The 23,848-nt window shown below is 42.4% G+C and overlaps 1 protein-coding gene across 2 annotated transcripts in view; it reads right to left on the bottom strand.

Moving 5' to 3' along the window:
* Positions 1-2,166: 2,166 nt before the first annotated feature.
* col5a3a (collagen, type V, alpha 3a) overlaps positions 2,167-23,848 on the bottom strand; it is a 44,227-nt gene continuing 22,545 nt past the window's right edge. For both annotated transcript variants that reach the window (XM_029507552.1, XM_029507553.1), the window contains 47 exons: positions 22,960-23,013; positions 22,723-22,767; positions 22,409-22,462; positions 22,144-22,188; positions 21,667-21,720; positions 20,482-20,526; positions 20,036-20,089; positions 19,371-19,415; positions 19,190-19,243; positions 19,000-19,107; positions 18,521-18,574; positions 18,123-18,176; positions 17,971-18,015; positions 17,718-17,771; positions 17,348-17,392; positions 17,117-17,170; positions 16,888-16,941; positions 16,599-16,652; positions 16,391-16,498; positions 15,989-16,078; positions 15,658-15,711; positions 15,355-15,462; positions 14,926-15,033; positions 14,776-14,829; positions 14,518-14,571; positions 14,335-14,442; positions 14,178-14,231; positions 11,477-11,530; positions 10,021-10,074; positions 9,837-9,890; positions 9,619-9,726; positions 9,473-9,526; positions 9,335-9,388; positions 9,104-9,157; positions 8,929-8,982; positions 8,732-8,839; positions 8,570-8,623; positions 8,381-8,434; positions 8,189-8,296; positions 8,040-8,093; positions 7,036-7,071; positions 6,519-6,572; positions 6,116-6,416; positions 5,885-5,997; positions 5,672-5,740; positions 4,645-4,878; positions 2,167-4,435 (listed from right to left, as the gene is read on the bottom strand). In XM_029507552.1, coding sequence (XP_029363412.1) covers positions 4,289-4,435; positions 4,645-4,878; positions 5,672-5,740; positions 5,885-5,997; positions 6,116-6,416; positions 6,519-6,572; positions 7,036-7,071; positions 8,040-8,093; positions 8,189-8,296; positions 8,381-8,434; positions 8,570-8,623; positions 8,732-8,839; positions 8,929-8,982; positions 9,104-9,157; positions 9,335-9,388; positions 9,473-9,526; positions 9,619-9,726; positions 9,837-9,890; positions 10,021-10,074; positions 11,477-11,530; positions 14,178-14,231; positions 14,335-14,442; positions 14,518-14,571; positions 14,776-14,829; positions 14,926-15,033; positions 15,355-15,462; positions 15,658-15,711; positions 15,989-16,078; positions 16,391-16,498; positions 16,599-16,652; positions 16,888-16,941; positions 17,117-17,170; positions 17,348-17,392; positions 17,718-17,771; positions 17,971-18,015; positions 18,123-18,176; positions 18,521-18,574; positions 19,000-19,107; positions 19,190-19,243; positions 19,371-19,415; positions 20,036-20,089; positions 20,482-20,526; positions 21,667-21,720; positions 22,144-22,188; positions 22,409-22,462; positions 22,723-22,767; positions 22,960-23,013 — 3,528 coding nt within the window. In that variant the 3' untranslated portion in view covers positions 2,167-4,288. The remainder of the gene's footprint in view (positions 4,436-4,644; positions 4,879-5,671; positions 5,741-5,884; positions 5,998-6,115; positions 6,417-6,518; positions 6,573-7,035; positions 7,072-8,039; positions 8,094-8,188; positions 8,297-8,380; positions 8,435-8,569; positions 8,624-8,731; positions 8,840-8,928; positions 8,983-9,103; positions 9,158-9,334; positions 9,389-9,472; positions 9,527-9,618; positions 9,727-9,836; positions 9,891-10,020; positions 10,075-11,476; positions 11,531-14,177; positions 14,232-14,334; positions 14,443-14,517; positions 14,572-14,775; positions 14,830-14,925; positions 15,034-15,354; positions 15,463-15,657; positions 15,712-15,988; positions 16,079-16,390; positions 16,499-16,598; positions 16,653-16,887; positions 16,942-17,116; positions 17,171-17,347; positions 17,393-17,717; positions 17,772-17,970; positions 18,016-18,122; positions 18,177-18,520; positions 18,575-18,999; positions 19,108-19,189; positions 19,244-19,370; positions 19,416-20,035; positions 20,090-20,481; positions 20,527-21,666; positions 21,721-22,143; positions 22,189-22,408; positions 22,463-22,722; positions 22,768-22,959; positions 23,014-23,848) is intronic.

Here is a 23,848-nt window from a genome sequence, read left to right as displayed (position 1 = left end):
TTGTGAGCTGCTGTTTTGAGGCCTTGAGCAATTTGGTCATCAGAATTGTGCTTTTTTGAAACAAGAATAAAGCATATTTGGAGGAGCAGGTGGAGTGAGGGATGGATCTGGCCTGGTCTTTACTCTACCCTGATTGCCAGGCAGGAGAGTAAATCACAATACTATCCATTCTCCTAATGCCTATCCAGCTTTATGAAGCATTTTCCTTGAAATGGGACCATATTGGTTAGCATGTTCTTTCAAAGAATCGAAACTACCACCTAAGACCATAATTGATTAGAGTTTAGATTTACTAAGGTAATAAATCAAGTGAGAAGTAAGTACATTTTCCCATCAACTTCAATACAATCTGTTTGCTTTTGAACAACCAGTGGAGTTCCCCCCTGATTTTCATTAGATAGAATGCAGGTTTAAGTTTCCTTAGAAACCAGCTTCACTTTTCATATCCAGACTCGATCTAAAAATAATGTATCTTGTGTTCTCATCCAGTTTGACAAAACAGTTTGTCAGAACAGATGGATGGTATCCTTTCATTTCTATGTTGTTGTTGTTGTTTGCTTTTTTTTTTTTTTTCTTGATGATTTGACAAAAAAACAAAACAAAAGCAAAACAATATATTTTCTGTTGTGCCTCTCATTTCTTCCTGATCCCAGAAGCCTTCACTCATCCACACAGTGCAGAATTGTTATATGTATGCTATGTGTTTATATTTGTAGCATATAATACATTTTCTTTTTGTGAAAGTGCAATTTCTTGGGATTTCCACAGCCTTTACCGAGCTGAGATCCAGGATCAGCTGGATGAGGAGCTCTTGTTACTGCTTAGCTCAAGCTGCTTTATCTCTGTGCACTGCAGAGTGTGTGTATCAACATTTTCCAAATGATTGTCATGTTTGACAACTCAATTCTGAGGGTGTCGTGCCGTGGAAAAGGGGAGTGTGTTATTTTATGTGCATGAGGCGTTTACTCTCCTTGTGCTGCATTTGTTCCATGGGAAGTGTGTGGCTTTGACAGACTTTACCCTTTTACTCAAATGATATCTCACGAATGAAATATAATTTGTTGGCCACTGCAGTGGTGCCACGCAATCGTTACGAATACTACTCCAGAATAAAGCTTTTTCTGGACAGTGGTAGTGGCCCTCAGCACTAAAGTGATGCCATCTGATAACTGTCCAGCTATCAGTGGGAGAAAAACAAGTGTTTGGACGCACAACGTCGCAGAAGCAGAGGACACTCGAGGATGGGAGGCAAGCAAGGAGAAAGGGCATAGTGCTGTGAAATACCATATTGACAGTCACACTGCTCTTCTGCTTGATCATTATTCTGAGGTAGTGGCAACAGATGACCTTTCCTGGTCAAGAGCTCAGTGTGGTTAAAATTCAATTGAGTGGAAGAGAGCAGAAAGGGAAAAAAAAAAATAACATGGTAACCTTTATTCTGCCATTGATGCTAACCTTGAACAATGGGCCCCAAAGGGGATAAGTGTCTTGTACTTTAATGTGCACGAGAGAACAGGCTTTAGAGTGCGTGTGCGCGTACGGCTCGGTATAAAGCATGCGTGTGTTGTGCATGCGTGCGATTGTGTGCGAATGGAGCAAACAGCAAAGACCGTGTGTGCATATTAATGGTAGCAACAGAGATAAAAGACAAAGCGTTTTGGATGGGGGTACAATGAAACTACTAAAACACAAAATCAGACATTGGTCAAGAAAGGAAAATTGGCAATGGAACATTTCCAGCACCTCTTTGTCTGTTTTATATACAGATGAATCAGACACCAAACACAATTGAATCTCCCCAGCTGCTTCTTATCCGCAGCCATTTTTTTTTTTTTCCTAAGTGACCGGTTCTGTCATTGTCACTATCCGCCCTTCCATCTTTCCCTTTCCTTTTTTCTCCTCTCCACCTTCCCTCTTGAGAAATGAAGAGGGACTAATTGAAAAAAATGAGCTGAGGAGCAAATCAGGTTTGATAACATCGTCTGTGTGAGGATGCTGATTACGAGCTTGTTGAGTGAGTGTTGCAGACAGGTTGATAATGAAGAGACTTGTTTTCCTATTAAATACTGACTGGACATGGTAGACAGTCACATCCCCTAAATGGATATTCTTTTAACCCACCAGTTGGGGTCTGGAGAGGAAAAACAACAAAGTGATTTATTCTCGTTTTTATTCGCAAATCCTTTTTTTTTTTCTTCTTTTTTCTTTTTTTTTTCTTAGGAAATACATTTTGTTTTTCAAGTCCTCAGCATAACTGTACAGTATATAAAATTAGTACAACAAACACTATACACCGAGGGGGGGGGGGGGGGGGGGGGGGGCAGGACGGGACAGGAGGAGAGGAGCTCATCACTGGAATGTTTAAATGCTATGAAACAAATACAACAGTGGGAGTAAATAGTGACATTACACTTGCTGGGTACACAGCCTACTGTTGGAGTTGGAGGAGGCGAGCAGAGCATTAAGAAATTTCATTTGCTAGAGGGAAAATGAACCATAAAATAGAATCCACATACATATGTCATTTCTGTAATATTTCACAGCTCTTTGCTAATTTAACCTAAATTTAACCCCTGCATTCTGAGATAGACTGTAGGAACAAATTCACTGAGAGACAAATCCTGCAGCTGCTCAACACTGAATACTGAAACAATAGCTGACGCCGTAATATCAATTACAGTCATTAAAAATCTCTCATTCACAGCTCCGCAGTAAAAACATTGTATTGACAAAATGATCTAAGAAAAACACCTGTAAAGGAACAACAACTCAAACTGTTGTTGCATTACTGCAGTTCTCAATTACAAGTCTCAATGTTTGTCATTTGTGGTTAAGGGAAACAGATGTCTGTAGATGTGGATTTGCTATCCAACATCGTTGGAGCAGCAGAGTCAGTTTTGATTTGAGAGTGTATCTTTCCTCTCAAGTGATCAACCATATTGCTCTGACCTCCTTTCACTGGCCTTGTGAATTCAGCCAAGAAGATGTGCACAAAAAAAAAAAAAAAAAAACCAACCCAAAAGAATCACAGCCGACTAGTCTCCAGCTTCTGGGGATGTTTGGTGCTGCTGAAAGAGCAATAACCCCTTTCCTCTCTAGTCCTATAATCTTGCCCAAGGAAACACACAAACAGAGTGACACAAACATCACAGAATCATATTTAGCACCACTGAAGAGCAAATGGTGTACGATGCTCAAATTTCTGCTCAAATTTCAACATGTCAACATAACAGAGAAACAAAACCCTTTGATGAAGGCAGAAAAGCAAAATCAGGTTATGCCAGCAACTCTAAAATGCTTTCAAGAGACGGAGCGTAACGTGTCTCTTGGTATAACGAACGGCAGTTAAGACAGAACATTTTAATCAGCTTACTCTCAATTCTTGCCCTGAAACATCCCAGCCAAGAGTCTGAAGTATGTGTAAGCATGTACATACCACAGAAGAAAGGATGTTGGTCTGACATATACAGTACTAACTCAGTGGAAACATGGAGGGCTCAAAAAGCTCGTTATCAAGCCCAGCGAGGGAAGCAGTCCAACGCAGGAAACAACCTTATCCATTCAAGTAAGTGTTGGGTTCAGTAACTACCTACACCTATTGAATACTAATCAAGGTAATTTGCTGCAAAAACTGCAGTTGAAGGGTAAAAAGGACAGTTTATCATTCCTGCACACAGGAAATTAATTATGGCGCTGGTGTGGAATTAATATGCTAGGCTAGTTCACAGCTGCTATGCAATTGTCATTATAGAGAAATCTGAGCATGCAAATGAATATGACGATGTCTCTGATTTATTCAGCCTCAGTCTTTGCAAAACATTAGCTAGCAATTAGCTCGTCCACAAGCTGAGAAGTCCCACTTAACTCACCCATACCACAGGATGACGGACTGTTCCTGTCTGGGATGGGACAGGTCCGTCTCATTTATAAGTGGTCATTGCCAAGTAGTGCGGTCCTCATAACTCTTGAGGATCACTTAGAATACAATTATACACTGGAAAAAAAAAAACACTTAAAATTAAATATATCTAATTGGAATATTTCCCTTTGGTAAATGTGCTTTGTGCCCACTGTTGCATATCCTCTTCCTCACCATTCTTCTTGTTGCTTTTGTAAAGCCATAGAACCGATTTCACCAGCTGTTGAAGAATCTTAAATAATATACCACAAACCAACCACATACATGAACATGATGTAATAAATATTGATTGGGGGCAGCGGCAAAAATTCAGTTCTTTTCACTGAAAACTTGCATTGGATTTTTTGTTTGTTGGTTGCTGGCAAGATGTTAACCATTGAAGCATACTCGTCCAACTTGGAATCCAAACTTCTGATTGTTGCTGCCAAAGTCGGCTGCAGCCACATCTATAATAGGAAGCAGCTCTGCCGAGGGGGAGTCGATCTCTAGAACAGTCCTTTCCTGACCTTTGCGGATCTGAAAGACAAAATATTTAAAGCAGCTATTAGTATGTGGACAGTTTCATTTGACTAACAAGCTCCCTCCACTATGGACTGAATCAAGACAGAGATTTGATGACTCCCCATTTAAAGTATGGGTTAGCAAGTGTAACAACTATTAGTTTCATTCAAGCTATGTCCTGTTTCTCCAGCTAGCCCCTGCCGCTGGCATGTCCGAGCACAGACCTGACATCCATCGTACACGGCGTTGATGAATGGGCTCTTTGCCTGTGTCAGCTCTTCATCATTGCTGCCCCGGAAGCGGATTGCATGCTGGTAGGAACGGGAGGCGTTGTCGAACCATCCTGCTGAGTTCTGGCAGGTGTAGGTGAAGGTCTGCTTGGCTGTGGCGCTCAGTAACTTCAGGAAGGTCAGCTGAACTACATGTACAGGATTCCCATCCCTATCATTGTAGGAGAACTGGATGACACAAAAAGACAGGCATTAAGACGTGCTGCTGCCACAACTTTATAGCAGCATTACCCTGGCACGACACCACACTTTCCTGAAGCAGAAGAAAGTACACAAAAACAGGATTTCACTCAAAGAAATGCAGCCGCAGATAAACACATCGGGGCCCATAATCTAAATCAGAAGCATCTGGGTTGCCTCGAAAGGGACAAATCTCTCTTTGAAAAAGTTTTCAGAAACTTTTTCTTCAGAATCAGCACAGACAGGCAAAGTAAAGGAAAGAGTAAGGAAATTAAAGGGAGGAGAAAAAAAAACAAACTACACAAATCCTGGCACACTGTGAGAAATGCAGTGGATCGCAATTGCGCTGCCAGCTCTGTGATTATCTGAGAGCGTTATGAGACCTCTGATCAGGTGCGCATGAAAAGCCAGTGCTCTAAGCATACTGCCCTGAATACTACTCAGAGATACAGAGCTGCCTGTGACTTTGTGTGTGTCATTCTGACTGCTGAAAGGCCCTACTGGCAAAAAAGTCTGCTCTCTCATGCCATACAGACTAATGAATTACTACCAAAATGTGCAGTGAATACATATAAACCCACACATTCACATATACTGTAGTCATATGTTTATGGACACACAAACACACACACACAGACACACAAATGCATGCCAACATATCCATGTTAATTAAATGCATGAATCACTGGAAAATAAAGAATGCTTGGTATGTTGTGCCAGCTAAAATTAATAGTAGGAGGTGAGGTTTGATGTTTTGTTTTGTTTTTTTCTCGCTCTGTACCTGCTTGCCTTTCCTGTACTGGCTGTACCAGCTTCCTGGCTTCTCTTTGTTCCATGCTGCTAATTTCACCTTAGACACAGATGCAGAAAGAGAGAGACAGAGGATGTTGTAGAACATTTTATGCTCAAGGGATATAAGGAGTTATTTGTGCTCTGATACGATATGATGAGGTCGACTTTGTTAAGGTTGACAGCATTACATTTGGAGACTCACCATTTCAAACCTCTTGTCAGGGTAAAGACAAGTCTCTCCATCAGCTGTGAAGTTGCAGTAGACCTTCATGGAGTCTCTGTTACAGCCCTGGTTAGGATCTATCCAGTACTCTCCTATTAAAAATGTACATCAATCAGTCAAGCACAAACACATGCGGAATAACAAACCAATATTATGTAGCTGGCAAAATAAAACCGTATGGTGAAATTGTCAAGCAATGTCTTAGCTAACCATCTTTGAAATCAGGCTGAACCATCATGAGCTCTTTGCAGGTTCGGGCAGGGCTCTCGAAGGTTCCCAAAGGCTTCCTCATCAACTCCACCTCAGTTTTCATAGAGGAGAGGGTAGCAAAGACTTCTTCCATCCCCTCAGCATCCTCCAGTGGCTGATCTCCCTGGAGGAACTCCTCCCTGTCTAGATCCACGTCTTCCTCCCTGGATGTGGCTGCTCCTCCTGCCTGATCGGAGTGCCTCCGCCTCTTCCGCCTGCCCTCCCTCATAGGCAGAGGCTCAACCATTTGAGCAGGATGTCCCTGGAGGGGGGCAAGGAGAGGCGAGCAAGATGTAAAAGGAAAAAGAAATGACAGAAAGCTGGCAATGAGAAGGCCATGATGCGGATCATTCAGTGTACTCACAGGCGGTCCCGGGGGGCCAGCAGGGCCTGTGTCTCCTCTTGGGCCAACGACACCCTTTAGAAGAGAGGAGGACAAAGTTTTGTGTCAATCATGTCCCACCTGGAGTCCCTCTCACACCACTTGGCTAAACCCTGGCTTTATCCAGGGAGATATGGCTGCTGTTTTATAGGATTATCCAGCTTTGTGCATCAGCACTCTGCGGTCAAAGCCTTGGCTCTTAAGACACACTATGGTGGTTTTCATAACATCACACACAGAGAACCAAATCCTATTAAAAGGGACCCAATGGAAAAATCACACACAAGGCAAGAGTGGCTGTACAGCCGGCTTTTAGTTCCAAAGACATGCAGTAAACATGGTAAAGTATTATGATTATGAAACGTGGTAAATTTCAGCCAACAAACACACTTTTCCCCTCTTCCCCAGCATATGCTCCCAGCAGCTGCTAAGCAAGCCCGGGCCTGAGTACAGAAGTGGCAGTGTGTATACAAGACAGATTACTGGACTTCATACTCACCACATCTCCCTTCGATCCTTTTTCACCAGCTGCACCCTAACAGCAGAGAGAGAAAGTGAGCAAACAACAAAAATATTATTTAAAGTATCAAAGTTGAGAAAACATAAGTAGAAAAAAAAAAAGCTATAACTGGAAAATGAAGCACCTGCTAAGCATCAACAAAGGTCGTGGTCAATTCCTGACCTCTCACTATTGAGTAACAATAAACCAATAACAGGACTGTGCACTTTCTGAACGGAAAAGGTGCTCGGCTCCTTGTAGACAGAATCATCAGTTGAAAGAATTATTTGTTCAATTCATTTCCTAAAAAGTTGTAAAATAATTATACTTAGTGATGCATTTGCTGTAACCAACTGTAACATTGCCTTTGTTGCGTTTGTCTAATAGCATATTAGTTTGTCTTATACCCTCTGGCATCTTTTTAAAAGACCAAAAGGTTGATTCCTGATCCAACTATTATTTACAATAACCAAAAAAAAAAAAAAAAACAATCACTGGTTACCTTTTTGATCATTTTCCATATAAATCTTTGACATAAATCCACACCAAAAAACAGATTTCAACACTCAGCTGTGCAGAAAAAAACTCTTGTATATTTCTTGCTATCATCCATAATTTCCTTTTTTTTCTTTCTCTCTGATTATCAGTCAGTTATAGAGCTATTCCTTTTAAAAGGTTTATCATGGCCTAACAGCCTGTTCTTAAAGCAACAGTAGGTGGTAACTTACTGCACATCTGTTGATGGCCGCTTCAGTGCGCTTTAAACATTTCTACTGTTGTTTTTGTGAGTCGTTGCCCAAATTATTTTAAGCATTATGACAATACTGGTGTATCATTAGACTAATGCAGACCAGCGGGATCTGTCTGTATATTGTAATTGCATGAATGTTTTGTGTTGAACGCTCAGCAATATCAAATCATTTTAAATAATGTTAGCTTGAAACATGATTGATGACTAAAATGGATAGCTGAAAAGCTTATTGGTGTAACACTGATTCACTTACTGACAGTCCAGGTGGTCCTGGTGGGCCGATGGGACCAGGTGAGCCAACTACACCCTAGAAATGACAACAATCGTATCATGTCAGTGAACTGAATAGTCCCTAGATACCTGTTTCAGATATACATAAGCTAAAGTTGCAAATGTTTTTACCATGTCTCCTTTGGGCCCTTGTGTACCCTGGTTCCCTGGCAGGCCTCGGTCTCCCTTCTCCCCAGATTCCCCTGGGGGGCCAATTAAACCGATCAACCCACCATGTCCCTGCAGACAATTATGTGGTTTATTACCATTGTATGCCAGGTTAGACTACCAAGTACTGATGGCTAAACAGAGCTCAACACTCACTTTATCACCCTTATATCCAGGGTCTCCTTTTAGCCCTGGAAGTCCCGGCGGCCCCTGTTAACAGTTTCAAATGTGGTATATTAGAAGTGGTTGGTTGTGATGGGTCTGAATCCACATTTATCATTATTAATGCTCCAAACACCCTCCCATTTTGTAGACCCCACTGTCAGGCAGATATAAAGATCTTACTAATGGCCCTGGCGGTCCATTTTGTCCTGGCGGCCCATTTAAACCTTGTTCGCCCTTTTAAAAGTAAGACAAGGATTAAAGATCATATTAATTAAACTTGAACACAAAAACACATATCGTTAAGTATTAAATTAATTTGGAGGGTTGGCAGTGTGTACTAACCGCAGGACCCGGGATGCCTCTAAGCCCTTCTGGGCCAGACCTTCCTGGCTGTCCTTGAGGTCCCACAGGTCCTGTCTTACCCACTGGACCCATGGTTCCAATTGTCCCCTACAGAGAAAAGGGTAGGCAACATAGATTAGAAAGATTTGGTTGAGGGGCAACATATACAACCACTGAGTCCTGGTCTTCATCTTTACCTTGGCTCCCTTCATGCCTTGCTTCCCTTCTTTACCGGCAGTACCAACATGACCCTGAGGTGAAAAACACCATCTTGTTAAGATGATAAATGTACAGCCTATAATCAAACATACGCATAGCTACATAAATATGCATTCATGCTTCATCCATTTTTATGCAGTAGACTAAGCTCACCCTCCGTCCAGGAGGTCCTGGCGGACCAGGCTCTCCAGAGGCTCCTGGGGGGCCCTGAAGCAGAAAAATTAGTCATATTAAAACAGAGACCATTCTCTATCAGGTAAAAAACACTGGAAGGAAATCTCAGTTTAAGATATGAAGTTTGTCTGTGCCAGAGGACAAAGACTTCAGCTAAGCATACAAGCAATAATAATGTTGTCAGTAAGCAAATTAATAAACACTGCTTACTGCTTTGCCAGGTTCTCCATTGTCTCCCTTAGGCCCTGGTCCACCATCTACTCCCTGGGTGAAGAAATGGCATACAGAATAAGTTATCATAAAGTTAATAACAGTTACTGCAAAATTAAAAATGACCATAATTCTCACATTGGGGCCAGCCTCTCCAGGGGGGCCTGAATCTCCAGGAAATCCAATAGGGCCCTATGGGTAAAACATTATATGCATGACATTAACAATAACCTGATTATCAGAGCAAAAAAAAAAAAAAAACTGAACAAGAGAGCAAAACCCACGATGTTGCCTTTGGGTCCATCCTCGCCTGGTGTTCCTCTGATTCCTGGAGGCCCAGCTGCACCGGGAGGACCAGAGTCACCCTTCTCCCCCACATCGCCTTTAACACCCTAGGACAGCAACAAATGAGATCACAACCACTGAAATGGCAAAGACAGAAAGCAAAGAAAGGATGACTTTCAGCAGGCCAGAAAGGAGATATGGCGCCAACGTGACTCACAGCAATGCCAAGCTCTCCAACTGAGCCGGGGTCTCCGGCCTCACCGTCCTCACCCTGGCCGAGAGGGGACATTCAGTAAAGACACAACACACCACACACAAGTCCAGCAACATTCATAAAACACCAGCGCCTCACTGTACATGCATGGGCACACACAGCCTAGTTACTGATGGGAAATGCTGACCTTCTCTCCAACAATTCCAGGCTGACCCACTCCGCCGGGCATTCCAGGTGGCCCCTGTAGCAGGAGAAGAGAGAACAGCTTGAACCAAAATACAATGAAAAATGAGGGCAAGTTTTAAATATTCATTTCGTTCTTGAAAATCAAGTTCTTGGTGTGGTATTTCTGGTGATAGAATACTGGAACAGATTTATCACAGATAAATACAGTGTCAGGTGACTGTAAGGGGCTAGTTCCACATTAATCGGGTGGTTCGTTTGTTGGTATATTTGCATGCATGTTAGCATGCACAAATGCATGGTGGCGTATTGTGCTTTATGTCTTCAGAGTAGAGTACTGACATGAGAGCTGAGTACCGAACTACCGAACTCCTGCTGTCAGCTGCTTTCCTCACATGTCATCCCGCCCCATTTTTTACTTCCTATTTTCCTGTATCAGTCCATTTATGGATCCCAGCATCCCTGCTCCACTGCATTTCTACGCTTTCTGTGATGAAGAACTACCGTGACTCACACAGCTTTCTGCAACTCACTGCTGAATAATTGACTGGTATGAGAGGCTGCAGAGAGACGGCCATTACTAGAGGTAAATATAACTGCCTCTCAGAGATGATAGTCTAATACATCTTAATGATTCATACAGCAGTAAATATAACTCTCTCCCAGGGATTATATCCTAATACTGTTTAATAATTCACTTTTCAAGCGCAGCAGAGGGTCTGCAGGAGACCGTAGCCGTAGAAATGAGGGGCTGCAAGATATAAGCATCTGTGGTGTATAAGAATCGGCTGCTGTTCAGTTTGAACTTTAGATAAGACTGTGTTTGAGATTTCTAAACTTCAGTGATGTTTCTCTGTCATGTTTTCTTTATGGCTCACAAAAGGTTGAAGCTGCCGTCACGTAAAAACAATATGTGATGTGCATATGTGTTAATAAAGCAGACTGATGGAATGAAAATAAAAATTCAAACCACAAAAAGTTATTATTTAGCCTTAAAAAAAAAAACAAAACAAACAACAACGAAACAAATAGAATGACTATTTTAAGACCATGGGGATTAATTTGGAAAATGCAAAGCTATCTAGCTAAAATCTGAGCAGAGGTGATGAAAATGTATGCACCTTTATTCATTAGGAGACAACCAGAATTACCAAATGAAGTCCATGCTGCTGCATATATTATTTCAACTGACTTAATGCTTATTGTCAAGTCTGTGTGTGTTTCATGGAAAGGCTTTTGCTAGAAATGAGGTTTTCAGAAAGATGTGAAGAATAATTAGAGTTGTGTCACACATATGAAGACGAAGACATGAGCAATAAAGCCAGAAGTGAGCCTGGAGTATTCTCATCCCTCTTTCTATCATATATCTCTGTAGTCCCACATATGTGAGAGAAAATAAATAAAATGAAAAAGCCAACAAATACAAAAAAAGAGAGGAAAAAAAATTGGCTGGAGTCTACCTCTCCACCAATAGGCCCCTGAGGGCCTCGTGGGCCATGCTGTCCTGGTGGACCCTGTGGAGAGAGAAAAAAATTAAATGTTTTTATTAATAGCTGGCTGCAGCCAAAAAGGATGTACCATATTAATAAAATACACAGAAATACAAACTGGATGTGAACTAGGGGTTAGCCGGTGCCTCAGAAATTAAATGAGAGTTAGAAGTCAGCTCATGGTGGATTGCTTATGCAGTGGACCTAGTATCTGTGATCATTATCGTAGTGACATGATGAAGACGTTCAGACAGGTCATTACCCTCAATATGACACAGGTTGTGATTCTCGCTCCTTTTTTTCCCCAACTTCCCCGTCACTTATTAATGAGAAACCTCTAGTCTGCGATGTGCAAGACCGTATTCTCTCAACCACAGTGACGGCATGTGATTTGAGTCTTATGCGCAGCTCAAGAGAGCGCCAAGCAATTAATCCTTACTGTGCTCGGCCTCAGTTTCAGCTGAGTAGATGTGGAGCTGTGCTCTGAATGGCTCTGAAGTCTTGGAGGGGGCCTTGTGTTGTAAAGACACTGAGACAGAAAGACAGACAATCTGCCCAGAGAGAGACTGTGTGGGACAAGAGGAAACACATATCCTTCTGGCGGAGAGATACTTGAGCATTAGAGGGGAGAATTTTCTGATCCGAGACGCTCACACATGAATGAAACTTCCCCACTGAGTCCTCAGCATCTTTCCCCTCTCTCTCTCTCTCTCCCCCTCCCTATCTCTCTCTCGCTGCCTTTTGTTTTGGTTCCATTTTGATGCATTCCCTCCCTAATCTGACTGTGGAGAAGAGAGACTATAGAGAATCTTGTTGAGCGTGTGTTCATGGTTGACAGCGTTGCGAGATGACTGTCACAAAGGAGGATGCTCATTAGACAGCCAAGGCTGAGGCTAATCTGATTAGCAGCTGTCACACTGTCTTCCTGCTCACAATCAGTGCCCCCACCTCTCCCTTCCACTACATTGCTCCACTGCTTTTCTGTTACAGTTTTTATTTTATTTTTTTATTTTCAGTTTTTTTTTTTTCCCCTGCTATACACAGGACCACCTCTTCATTCTCTGGCCTTGTCTTTTCTCATACGTGAAGTCATGGTCTATTTTGTCATTCGCTCTCAGCCTTGAAGATCTATCATGCAGCAGAGAGATGCGCTGAAATTGTTATACAGTAGGTTCAAAGGTTTGAAGGCTTTTCCTTTCTTTTCATTGCCATCATCTTTTCCTTTTCTTTTCTTTTTTTATTTTTTTTAAGCTAACAGAAAGATATAACTAATGCCATCAGACAGAGACCAGACATAAACGTGTTTTGTAACCGGAGGCTTTATTCTTTTACAGCCAGAATAATAACACAGTATATGCTATATTTTGGAGTAAAATGTGTGAAATGAGGAGGACTAGCCAGCTAGCAAGGCTGATGCGGGGTGTTATAGCTTCTCAATGCTCATTAAAAACACTGCCTTGCATGTTAGCCCACATACATGTCCAGTGTAATTTTCTGTTATGACAAATGCTAATGTCTGCTTTGAAAAACACCTATTCTGAGAAAATCCACCAAGTTTTCTCTGTTACAGATGAGAACATCACATTTTTTTTTACCTGTGTGTTTTATTTATCTCACTGCAAAAACCAGGGCTAAACATTATTGATACAAATCAAGGCGCAGAACAAACTGAGCTCCGCTCAAGACCACGGAGTGGATTTTGAGTGTGGTAAACACTAATGGTTATCGGCACCGGAAATTTTGTGTTTTTTGTTTTCTTTTTTCCCATGAGTTTGAACAACAGCAGCGGGATCAGCACAGCCGGTGCTAACAAACTAAATAGGTGACACTAATTGAAGTTTAATGAGCTGTGGTGGGTTTTCTGGGTAGCAGCTAAAGTTCATAGACGGCTGAGATCTTGAACTTAAGCTGTTCTGTCATTACAGTATCTGCTATATGTGAAATGAAAGTATATTTTCTTTGCTTTTCAATAATTAACCAATGCATTTTCTCATCTAATTTTTTATCATCTAATTAACCATGTGTGATTTGGCTTCTATTATCCAGTGGGATCCCCAACTCTCCCAGTGCAGCAAATTATTTAAATAAATGAAAGAATTAAATAAACTTGTTTATTACTCTTCTAATGGGGAGTTACCATTACATTGCATCTATTGGAATTTTGAATGCAGTATTCTATAATTTAGTAACTGTATGTACATCATCATGTTTCTCTAATCAAAGGAAATTATACACATTGTTGGATATGGGTGTCACATACAAAAATGGAAGCCACATACGGGAGGTGGGGAAGACGCTGGGGCGGTAATTTAAATTTTTAAATTACCGAAAATAACCTCATAGCATATACATCACAGACTACACAGACTACTTTTTGACTTAGCACTGAAAACTGATGAGTTTTGAGCTGTCCTGTGATATAACAGACCACGAACAAAATGCAATAATATCTGCAAGCCGCATCTACCATTACGATACAAGGTCTGGGTCTAGAAAAAGCATTTAAATCAATATCCAATAACAGCCAAGACCAAGACAGGTCAAAGTTATCACAATCATGAAAGAAAGTGCAGGATTTCAGACAGGTGGTGGGGAGAACAGACCTGATACTGATATGTTGGACTGTAATGGTGGATTTGTAATGAGTGTTTGATATGTGAGCAGCACTCACCATTGAGCCAACATGCCCGCTCTCTCCTTTCTCCCCTGGTGGTCCTGGCATTCCCTGCAAAAGAAGACATGGTGAGTGAGTAGTCTCGGGCATGGCACGGAAACAGATACACGCCGAAGAACAAATGTCAAATCAAATTTGTTAGGGATTTTTGTACCTGTAATCCAGAAGGACCAGATGCACCTTTAAAGCCTCGCTGTCCTTCATCTCCTTTTGCTCCGTTCATGCCCTGCTGCCCACGAGGACCAGGCTCGCCATCTGCACCCTAAAACATGCATTGACAGCAATGTTAACACTGCAGGAACACACTTATATGATAATACTTTAAGAAGATACATACTGGCAGCCCTGGCTGGCCCACGGGTCCTTGAGTTCCAACAGGTCCTGGTGGTCCCTAGAAAAGCAGTGGGACAATTCACTACACATTCACTGTAGGAGAGACATGATTAAAACCATCTGCTCATTCCACTACAGTATTCACTGTGCAGGCAAAATTATTAAAATAAGCTACTCCATGCCAATTATCAGCCAGTTTGCCCTCGACCTCCTGCTGATCCAAAGTAATAATGTGATGCTTTGACATAAAATTCTAACTCACAGCTTCTCCTTTGTCTCCTTTGCTGCCCTTTTGTCCTGGTCCTCCTGTCTCTCCCTACGGAAAAAAAAAAGAAAGGGCAATGGCAATGTGCACAGAAAAATTAGTCTAGAATCAGTGCTGCAGTCAATGACTGTTTTCCAAGATGACTACCTTGTCTCCATCTTCTCCCGGAGGGCCAGCAGGTCCTGCAATCCCTGGCAGCCCGACAGGTCCTTGTTCCCCATCGTGCCCAGCTGGCCCCACAGGCCCCTTTTCTCCCTGGGGCACACAGTGGAGAAAAAGCACACATCTAGCAAATGCTAAAATCCTTATCCTCATACAGCAGCATGTCACTTTGATTAATGTATCATACCAGGAAGGAAACCCACACCCAAGAAACCTGTTTTCAACACACTTACAGTTCCTTCTGTAATGCTTTCTCTGTCTCTGTCTCTTTTACCTCGCCATTGCACTCCATATCATGATTACACATTCCAAAGTGAGAGCACATGTTGTTAATTACCCAATAGTGGGAGGTGATGGTACAGCATGTTTTGGTGAACATTGTGAACCAATAAAATAGCAATGTTCCATTCTTACTGGCTCGCCTTTCTCTCCCATCGGCCCAGCAGGGCCCACGCCACCAGGCCGTCCTGGCTGCCCAATAGCGCCAGCCAGCCCAGCGGGGCCCCTCTCTCCAGTAGCACCCTGGAAATAAAAGGAGACAGAGAGGTTAGGTGAGTCTGTCACATGATTCATTCCTTGATTTAATGTGGTGGTCACGATCGCTGGTCACCATGGAAACAGCCTCCTGCTTTTTTTGCCCTTGCATCCTATATTACATAGCAGCTGAACAGGGACCAAGAAATGTAATGGGAAGCAATTTAATGAAAGAAGACTTACAATAGCTCCTGCAACACCAGGTAGACCCTCTCCTCCTTTAAGACCTGAAGGACCCTGGAGAGATACAAACAAAATGCTTTACAGTCCAGGTTACAGCCACATACGTTACCAACTTTATAAACAATAAATTACAGTAGCGTACAATTGCTTTGCTTTTCACAACAGAGTTTCAGTTTCCATAACTCTTATGTGGAACTCTCTGTGGCATTATGTTATGATTTTAAGTTGAACTTTGATTTATGGTTAAATCAAAAATTGAACATTTAATGAGAATGTGATGTAGCCAGGCTTATAAAAGTGAGCATATGAGATCTGCGTTATGTTATATCACCGTTGCACCAGGGGTCCCTCTGCTCCCTCTGAAGCCTTGGAGCCCTGGAGGGCCATTTTTCCCAGCGGCTCCTGGTGGACCTGGGTCTCCCTGGAAACCACATAAACACAAGTGATTGGAGATAAGGCAAGTAGCCAGCAGACAGCAGGCCCTTATGCATCCATAAATCACTGCAAGCAGCAGGTCACTCCAAGAAGGAACATTTATCTTTTATGAGCCATAATACACTCAACACAGCAAGGTATCCTCTCTTATTTATTAGCAAATTAGCGGAAAGGAGGAAACCAAAGAGATAAGATATTCAGACAGTGCTGAGAGTCCTTGGGTTTTATCTAATATAACAGTAATAAGGTGATGCTGGTAAGTGATTATGATCTTGACATGATGATGAAAATCACTCACCTTGGCGCCCTCCTTTCCGGCAACTCCAGGTAAACCGTGCTCACCCGGTGGTCCCGGTGAACCTGGATGGCCTCTGTCACCAGTTGGCCCTGTTTCCCCAGACTTTCCCTGTACACGTTGAAATGAGACAACAAACATCACATTTCAATGAACTAATGAGCAGTTGGCTCCATAATCAAACGATATAACATGAACTTATCCTTTTTACCTGTGGTCCAACAACACCTGGGGGACCAGGGGGTCCGTTCTTGCCTTGGAAGCCCTGAAGAATACGACAAGTAAACCTGGAGTTACAACATGGGCAGTAGGTAGTACCTGAAAACACTCTCACTAGATTTAGTCAAGGCCTCTCTGCTTGCACTCTGACAGGAGCTACAGTAATTCAAAGATGAAGTTATAACTTTTTCATCTTTGCTGCATAGATTGGTTCATGTTGACTCTAGGTTAATACAGCTTATACTAAATATATAGATTTATTGAGAGTAATAGTGACTCACTGGTTCCCCTCTCTGGCCAGGATGACCTGGTAACCCGTCCTTTCCAGGTGGACCCTGAAAAGGAGGCATTTTAGCATCATGCTAATAAAAAGAACATGACCAAAGGTGAGCATTAAATGTGCAATCAGGTAAAAATGTACTTTAACCAAACGTTAATTAACTAAAACCAGTAACTCAGGGAAAATACTCTACAGTACAATACATGTTATATTTCTACAGTACAACTCACATTAGGGCCCCGAGGTCCCGGTTCACCGTGCCTCCCCTGTGGTCCTTGGGGACCCTAGAAAAATGATAACATAGATAATCACAGCTCTGACCCACGCCCCAGATCTTATTTTCCAGGACTGATTTATGAGGCTGCATCTGTAATACCAATCTTAATCGTTTTTCATCCGTCACAACTGTGGTTTTATGTGAGCATTATATTTACACTGTTATCTGAGAGTTAAAAGGTTACCTGTTCTCCAGGGGATCCCGGAGGACCATCTTGTCCTGCAGAACCCTGCCATATGGACAAAGCAGAGGAAAAATAAAAACACAAACAAGAGCGATTGAACCATTTTTAGCTTTTTGCCAAAGAACAAATCTTTATTTTTCCCACAATGCTCTTGGAGGGTGAGAACGCTAACTGAAATGTCCTCTTGCCAGACAGAGACGTCTCACTGCACCAGATGGCCAGTCATCCAGAAGTGAAACGCAGCAACCAGTTCTAACCCGGTCAGAGCATTCATTAATTCTTTATGTGAAAGCCATGTATGTGTAACTGTATGTGCATGGTTGCTTATGCCAGACGGCGTGTGTGTGTGCGTGTTTCAGTCCGGGCCCACCTTTTCTCCAGGTTTTCCACTGGGCCCATTTGCTCCTCTTCCCCCTCGAGCTCCCTGTCGGAAAACGAACAATAGTCTGATTAGCACATGTGGGTGGATGACAGCTCTCTGGTCATTTGGAAGCGCTGCAGCGTGCCTCACCCCGACAGGTTGGGAGTAAAGCGATGGGATCCGATTAGAGCAAATATATTTTTACACATTGAGTGAACTGCAGTGTTACAGGCACGGCACTATATACTGCCTCTATACTCACATTAGGGCCTCTTTGGCCCACAGACCCTTGCTGGCCAGCTGGACCCTGGACATTGGAGAGATGAACAATTATTTATTACTCAGTTTTTTTCCACAAAGAAAAAGTTTATACATTAAGAAGTAAAAAAGTTATTTGGATTAAAATGCTGGCACCCTTCGTCCTTTCTCTCCCGGGGCCCCCGCCATACCAGGGAAGCCAAGTGATCCCTGGAGACACACACAGAGGTTAATCAGCCTCAACCCTCCATTCATCACACATCACCCCCAATGTCTCATGAATGTATAATTAACTACTGTATCAAATTAAAGCAAATCTAATCCATGAGCCCAACACAGCCTTAAATAAACCATTCATCAACAAGTAATGAATTGATGTCACTAATGAACTATTAATAAAGTAGCCTTTTTTTAAATAACCAATTCATCATCCTTTATTTTTAATGAGACAGGAAACAGTCCAGCCAAAGACACACGTCTCACTGGTTCGAAGTCTGATAAAGGAAGCAGACAACACATTAACTGATCATCATGCCTCATCAGTGCTGAATCACCTTAGGACCTTGTCTTCCTGGGTATCCTGGCAATCCAGGCACACCAAGTTTACCCTGCAGAGACATGACAGAGAGAAATAAACCAGAAAAAAAATATTAAAAAGTAAAAGTGCATGGCAACCATTTATTTAAGATCTTTATGGCATACTGCTGACTGTGCGTGCACCACTACAGCAGGGTATCTCAAAATGAATGCATGCAGTGATGACAAATAGAGGAAATGCTTAAACACATGTACTGCTTTAGGGGCAAATTTGATTTAGGAATAAACTATAATTAGATATCAGAAATGTGGTTGCTTTAAAATCCTAAAGTTCAGTATCTCTGTGATTTTCAGACACATTTCAAATGAACTGTGCGACCTAGCTTTATAATGGATGGAGCAGATTCAATTTCCCCCCCCAAATTTGCTCTCCCTGGCCTCCTCTTTCATGTCCCCACCTTGTCCAGCAATGTAAATTTAATGTATAAAAATGCACCTTCTCGCCAGCGATTCCAGCAGCTCCTGACTCCCCCATGGGTCCTGCTTGGCCCTTTGCCCCTTCCGGTCCGTCTTCTCCACGAGCGCCTGGCACTCCATTATCACCCTGAAGTCAAGAAGTTTTATCTCCATTCAGATGGAAAATAACTAGAGAAAATGATATCGAGATGACTGGAGGATGCTGTTACCCTGTCTCCCTTTATGCCCATGTCGCCTTTGAAACCTGGGAAGCCATCTTCTCCCTGTGATGCATTGAAAAGAGTTAATTTAATCATAAATGGCACTATATTATGTCAAGTGTCCTTCCTCCTAACTCAGACTAAGTCAGTTTGACAAGCAGAATGAATGCCCAGCAGCTGCTTCACTCACCTTCTCTCCTTTGCTCCCCTTTAGACCGCGAACTCCATCTGCCCCCTGTGAAAAAGTGGAAAAAGCACCTAATTTAACAGGAGTTAAACACCACTTATCAGCTCCCTAACAAGAAAATCTCTGGATATCACACAGAAAAGTATCCCTGGTTTCCTGTATTTTCAGAAATACTTCACCTTGGAACACCAAAATGATTGAGTGTGTATTGATTTTCTGTTGACCTAACATCACCATTATGGAGCAGTGATTGACCTCACATTCGTGTCAGACTCACGATTGCTAACAAGGTTGTGTTTCCCCCAAAGGATGTCAAGTCAAGCAATGCAACAAGATGCAAACACCAAGCAGAGTGCTATTTCACATCTTCACTTCTCAATTTCAAAAAGTACACTCCATCATAATGAACTGCACTCCAGCACTAATATACACAGCTCTCGCCTATCTGACTGTGATGTGTCTCCTTTCCATCAAATGTGCCTCCCTCTCTTGTTAGCTGTCCCCTTGAGAACAGTGGAGCTTTCCGTCCACCTGTCACCTGTCACTTAGAAACTGCAACAGCTTGTCCATCACAGGCAGGCAGACACATACGTGCAGAATAAAATAGGCAAGGGGACATGCATCTAAGTGGACATCACACCTGAAATGATGAAAAATTTATAGCCCACCTTGACTCCGCGGGTCCCTGGGTACCCAACAGGCCCCTGAGCGCCTGGTACACCCTGCATCAAAACACAAACATCAATAAGTATTCTTCAGTTTTTTTAACCAGTACTAGCAACAATACATTTTTTGTGTCTGGATATGATTGACTTCATTCAGTCACTTTGCTATTTATGTAACTATCAGAAAAAAAGAAACAGAAATAGTGGATATGGCTGATGAGTTGATGCTGCTGACTTTAATTTGGCTGCTACTCTTGTAGCAATATTCTTGTACAATAAAAACAATGACATTGTAGCTACACAGTGATTATAATGACGAGAAAAGGCCTTATTGTACCCCAGCAAGAGTGAGTGCACATTTATAAGGCTGCAAGAAATGGCATAAAGCAAAATTTTAATATCTGGCTATGACACAAAAAAATACAAGGCTCAGATATTCAGTTACCCACTTGAATTCCTTTCTCTCCTGGGGGGCCCTCTCTTCCTGGGTGTCCCTGAAGCAGAAAAACATGAATGAAATAGGCTCGGTGCTGCTGCAAATAAACCATTTTTATATCACTCTTTGAGTGAAATTTCTGAATGCACCGAACCCATGAAAAAGAGGAAACCCTGGTGGCATTAAGAGAGAGGCGACACAAAAATGTCATTGTCTGTCATAAATTTTTGCAGAACAATACAAAAAGCATTAAGTGAAACTCATTCAAATTTGTCCGACTGCAATATTAAATTAATTCTTGGAAATGAGAAAAACCTGGCTGTTAGATGGCTTAGCATTTTTTAAATTTTCTAAATGCTATCTTGTTTTGTATCACTTTGAGAAATGTCAAAATTTCATGCCAAATTTATCCTCTGGGTGACTCAAGGTTAACTAGCTTCTGAGTTGTGTATTATTTGCCCACCCATAAATATGTGTAAATGCATACAGTTGTATTTATTTACATCTCTTGTGTGTACCACATCATGCACTGGGCTATTTTGACATTTCTCTGCTGGAGATAGGTGGCACTGTAGAGTAGCGTTTAGCACCATTGCCCCACAGCAAGTGGGTCCAGGTTTCGGGTACTTTCTGTGTTGCGCTTGCATGATCTTCCTGTATCTGGGTGATCTCCCACGTGAACATTAGGTTCATCAGTACCTTCAAAGTGCCCATAAATGTGCATATGAACATGAATTTATGTCACCCCTGTGACTGGCAACTGCCTGGTCAGCCCAGCCATTGGCTGGCAACTTATCCAGACCCTCACCAAATGTCAGCTGGGATTTGTTCAAGTCCCAAGACCCAGTAAGGATAAGCAGCATAGACAATGAATGGATGTACTGGTGGTGAAAATGCATATCTTGTCCTTTTGTAGTTATTACGTTGTAAGCCTAAGCTTCTGTAGAGTGATACGTGTATATATGTGCATGCTTATTCAGCTACCTCTGCATGAGATGCTGGAATAAAGTGCTGATTCTTTTAGTAAACCAACTGATGTAGCTGAGCTGTCATTTGCATTGAGAGGTACTCTCTGTGTATGGTGGGGTTCAAAAGTTTGACGTTGTCATAGACCTTGTTAGATACTGGGCATGGAAATACATGAATGTATTTTTATGCTAATGTATGCTGTGAAGTATTTGTGTGTCTGTGTACTTACAGGAGGCCCATCAATGCCCGGCAGTCCCTGCATGCCTTGTTTTCCTTGGGGACCCTGTATCAGACAGCAAGACGTATGGATATTGTAGCAGAGCTTCAGGTATGATAGAACACTTCACCTCATCCCAAGACAGATCACATTTGCCATTTTGCTACTCTTCTACCAAACATATTGTATTTATGACTAAGTGCACTTTTTATTCCGTTCATCAGTCTAACCTCATGAAGTGCACCGGTCAAGGCCGTCTGAAGTCTGCTACTCCTGTGTGTGTGTGTGTGTGTGTGTGTGTGTGTGCGTGCGCGTGTGTGTATGTTTCTTTTGTATTGATTTCCTGTCCAGCCTTATCTTGTCTAAATGGGAGCCAGAAGTGGCTGGGTTGTACTTTCCTGCTCAGGCAGCCTCCCTTGGGCAAGTGATGACAGAGGTCACAAGGTCACAGCTTTAATTCTGAAATTAAGTGAGAGACATGTTACCTACCTTCTCTCCCGGCTGTCCAATTGGACCCTGAGGACCAGGCAAGCCCTGGACCAGAACAAAGCATCAATCAGGTTAAGTGTCACAAGGCTAGTGGAAAGCTGGGTGTTGAGGTTTTGCTTGAGTCGGTAGATGTGTGGATATAGTGTATGTGTATGTAAGCGTCATGAGCAGCGTGTGTAGATGTTTTTGTGCAGATTGGATTAGATTGTTTGCCAGCCAGCTGAAAAACTGAAAATGTGATTAAGTCCTCTTTGTATGACAGCACCTGCACTCCTGGATTTCCCTGTTGACCTGGGGGTCCTATTTCTCCAGCTGGACCCTGAGAACAAGAAAACACAGACCGTCACACACTTCATGTGACCTTTCTCATAAGCTCAACATCACAAGGGTGGTTAGCAGGTTCATTAGAAGTTCAGGCTAATCCAATCCAGCTAATGTTTCTGTGGCTGAGATCACTTTGAAAGACCAGTTGCCCGTATTTCCATTTTAAATTATCACAGCATATAATACTTTAATTGATAGGACATAATGACATAGATGGGGATGAGCTAATTTGATGGTGGAGGAAATAGGACTGACCTGATTGCCCTTTGCCCCTTGTACTCCATCCGTTCCACTAATACCCTGAAAAAATGTGAAAAAAAAAGAAGAAAAGATTATAGAAAACAGTGGCTGAAATGTCAAAGTTTGATGGAGGCAGTTCAGAAGCTTCCTTTTTATCTTTTATGGCACACTGCATCATACACTCCGGGACCTTTCATAATGTAGAAGAGACTGAATAGCTCTGATCCTGTAATCAAGGCAATGTTGACTTACCGGTTGGCCAGGTGGGCCAGGTGGGCCCCTTGGCCCAACAAGGCCCCGAGGACCCTGGAGACAAAACACAGCAAATAGTCAGCGGCTAACATGCATACATGATGAGTTGGGGTGAATGTGGAATACAGAATCGTACATCAGAGGTAAAGAGACAGAGAGGGACAAATAATAACATTTTGTGTGTGTCTGTGTGTATTCGCATCTGTTTTTGTATCTGCTAGCTACATAGGCTGTGCTAGTCTGTGCTTGTGCGAATGTGTTTGTGTGCTCTGTTTTTGTCAGCCTCCCTCTTTGTAGGCCGGCCAAGCCACCTGTTCCAAAGCCACATCTGTGATCTCCTGGGAAGTGATTGATATGGAAATATAATCATTCAGGCCAGGATTTTATCTCTTCCCTCTCCGAGTCTCCCTCTTTCCTCTTTCCTGTCTCCATCTCTCTTATCTTATTCACCACCAATCAAATTTCTGTCTTGAGTTTGCCTCTCGCTCTCTCAATTTTTCCCATCACTTCCTCTCCCTCATCAAAACAGCCAACTCTCCTCTTTTCCTGTGTCTTTGTTGTTTAACACAGCTCCTCTAACATGTCCTATGGCACTCTATTTCTTCCTGCAGTGGGTGATCCATTTGGCGGGGCAGAGCCCTGCTGAGCCCCAACCATCACTGACTGGGAGAAAGATAGAGTGTGAGTCATAACCAATCAACCAGTGTGTGCTGCAAAGATACACAAGAAGAAAGATTGAAGCTTCTTTGTGGTCTCTCGGTGATCCAGAGTTACTTTGCAGGTAAAATCTCGATGACAGGATTCAAATACACTGGAATGCTCTGCAGCTCTATGTTTTTTGTATTCAAGTTCTATGCCTTTTTGTCCAGTGGCCTTTTCTCTCCTTATG

Source organism: Echeneis naucrates, chromosome 8, assembly GCF_900963305.1.
Source record: "Echeneis naucrates chromosome 8, fEcheNa1.1, whole genome shotgun sequence".
NCBI lineage: Eukaryota > Metazoa > Chordata > Actinopteri > Carangiformes > Echeneidae > Echeneis > Echeneis naucrates.
The sequence above is the reverse complement of the archived record's forward strand: the minus strand, read 5'-3'. Positions and strand labels throughout refer to the sequence as shown.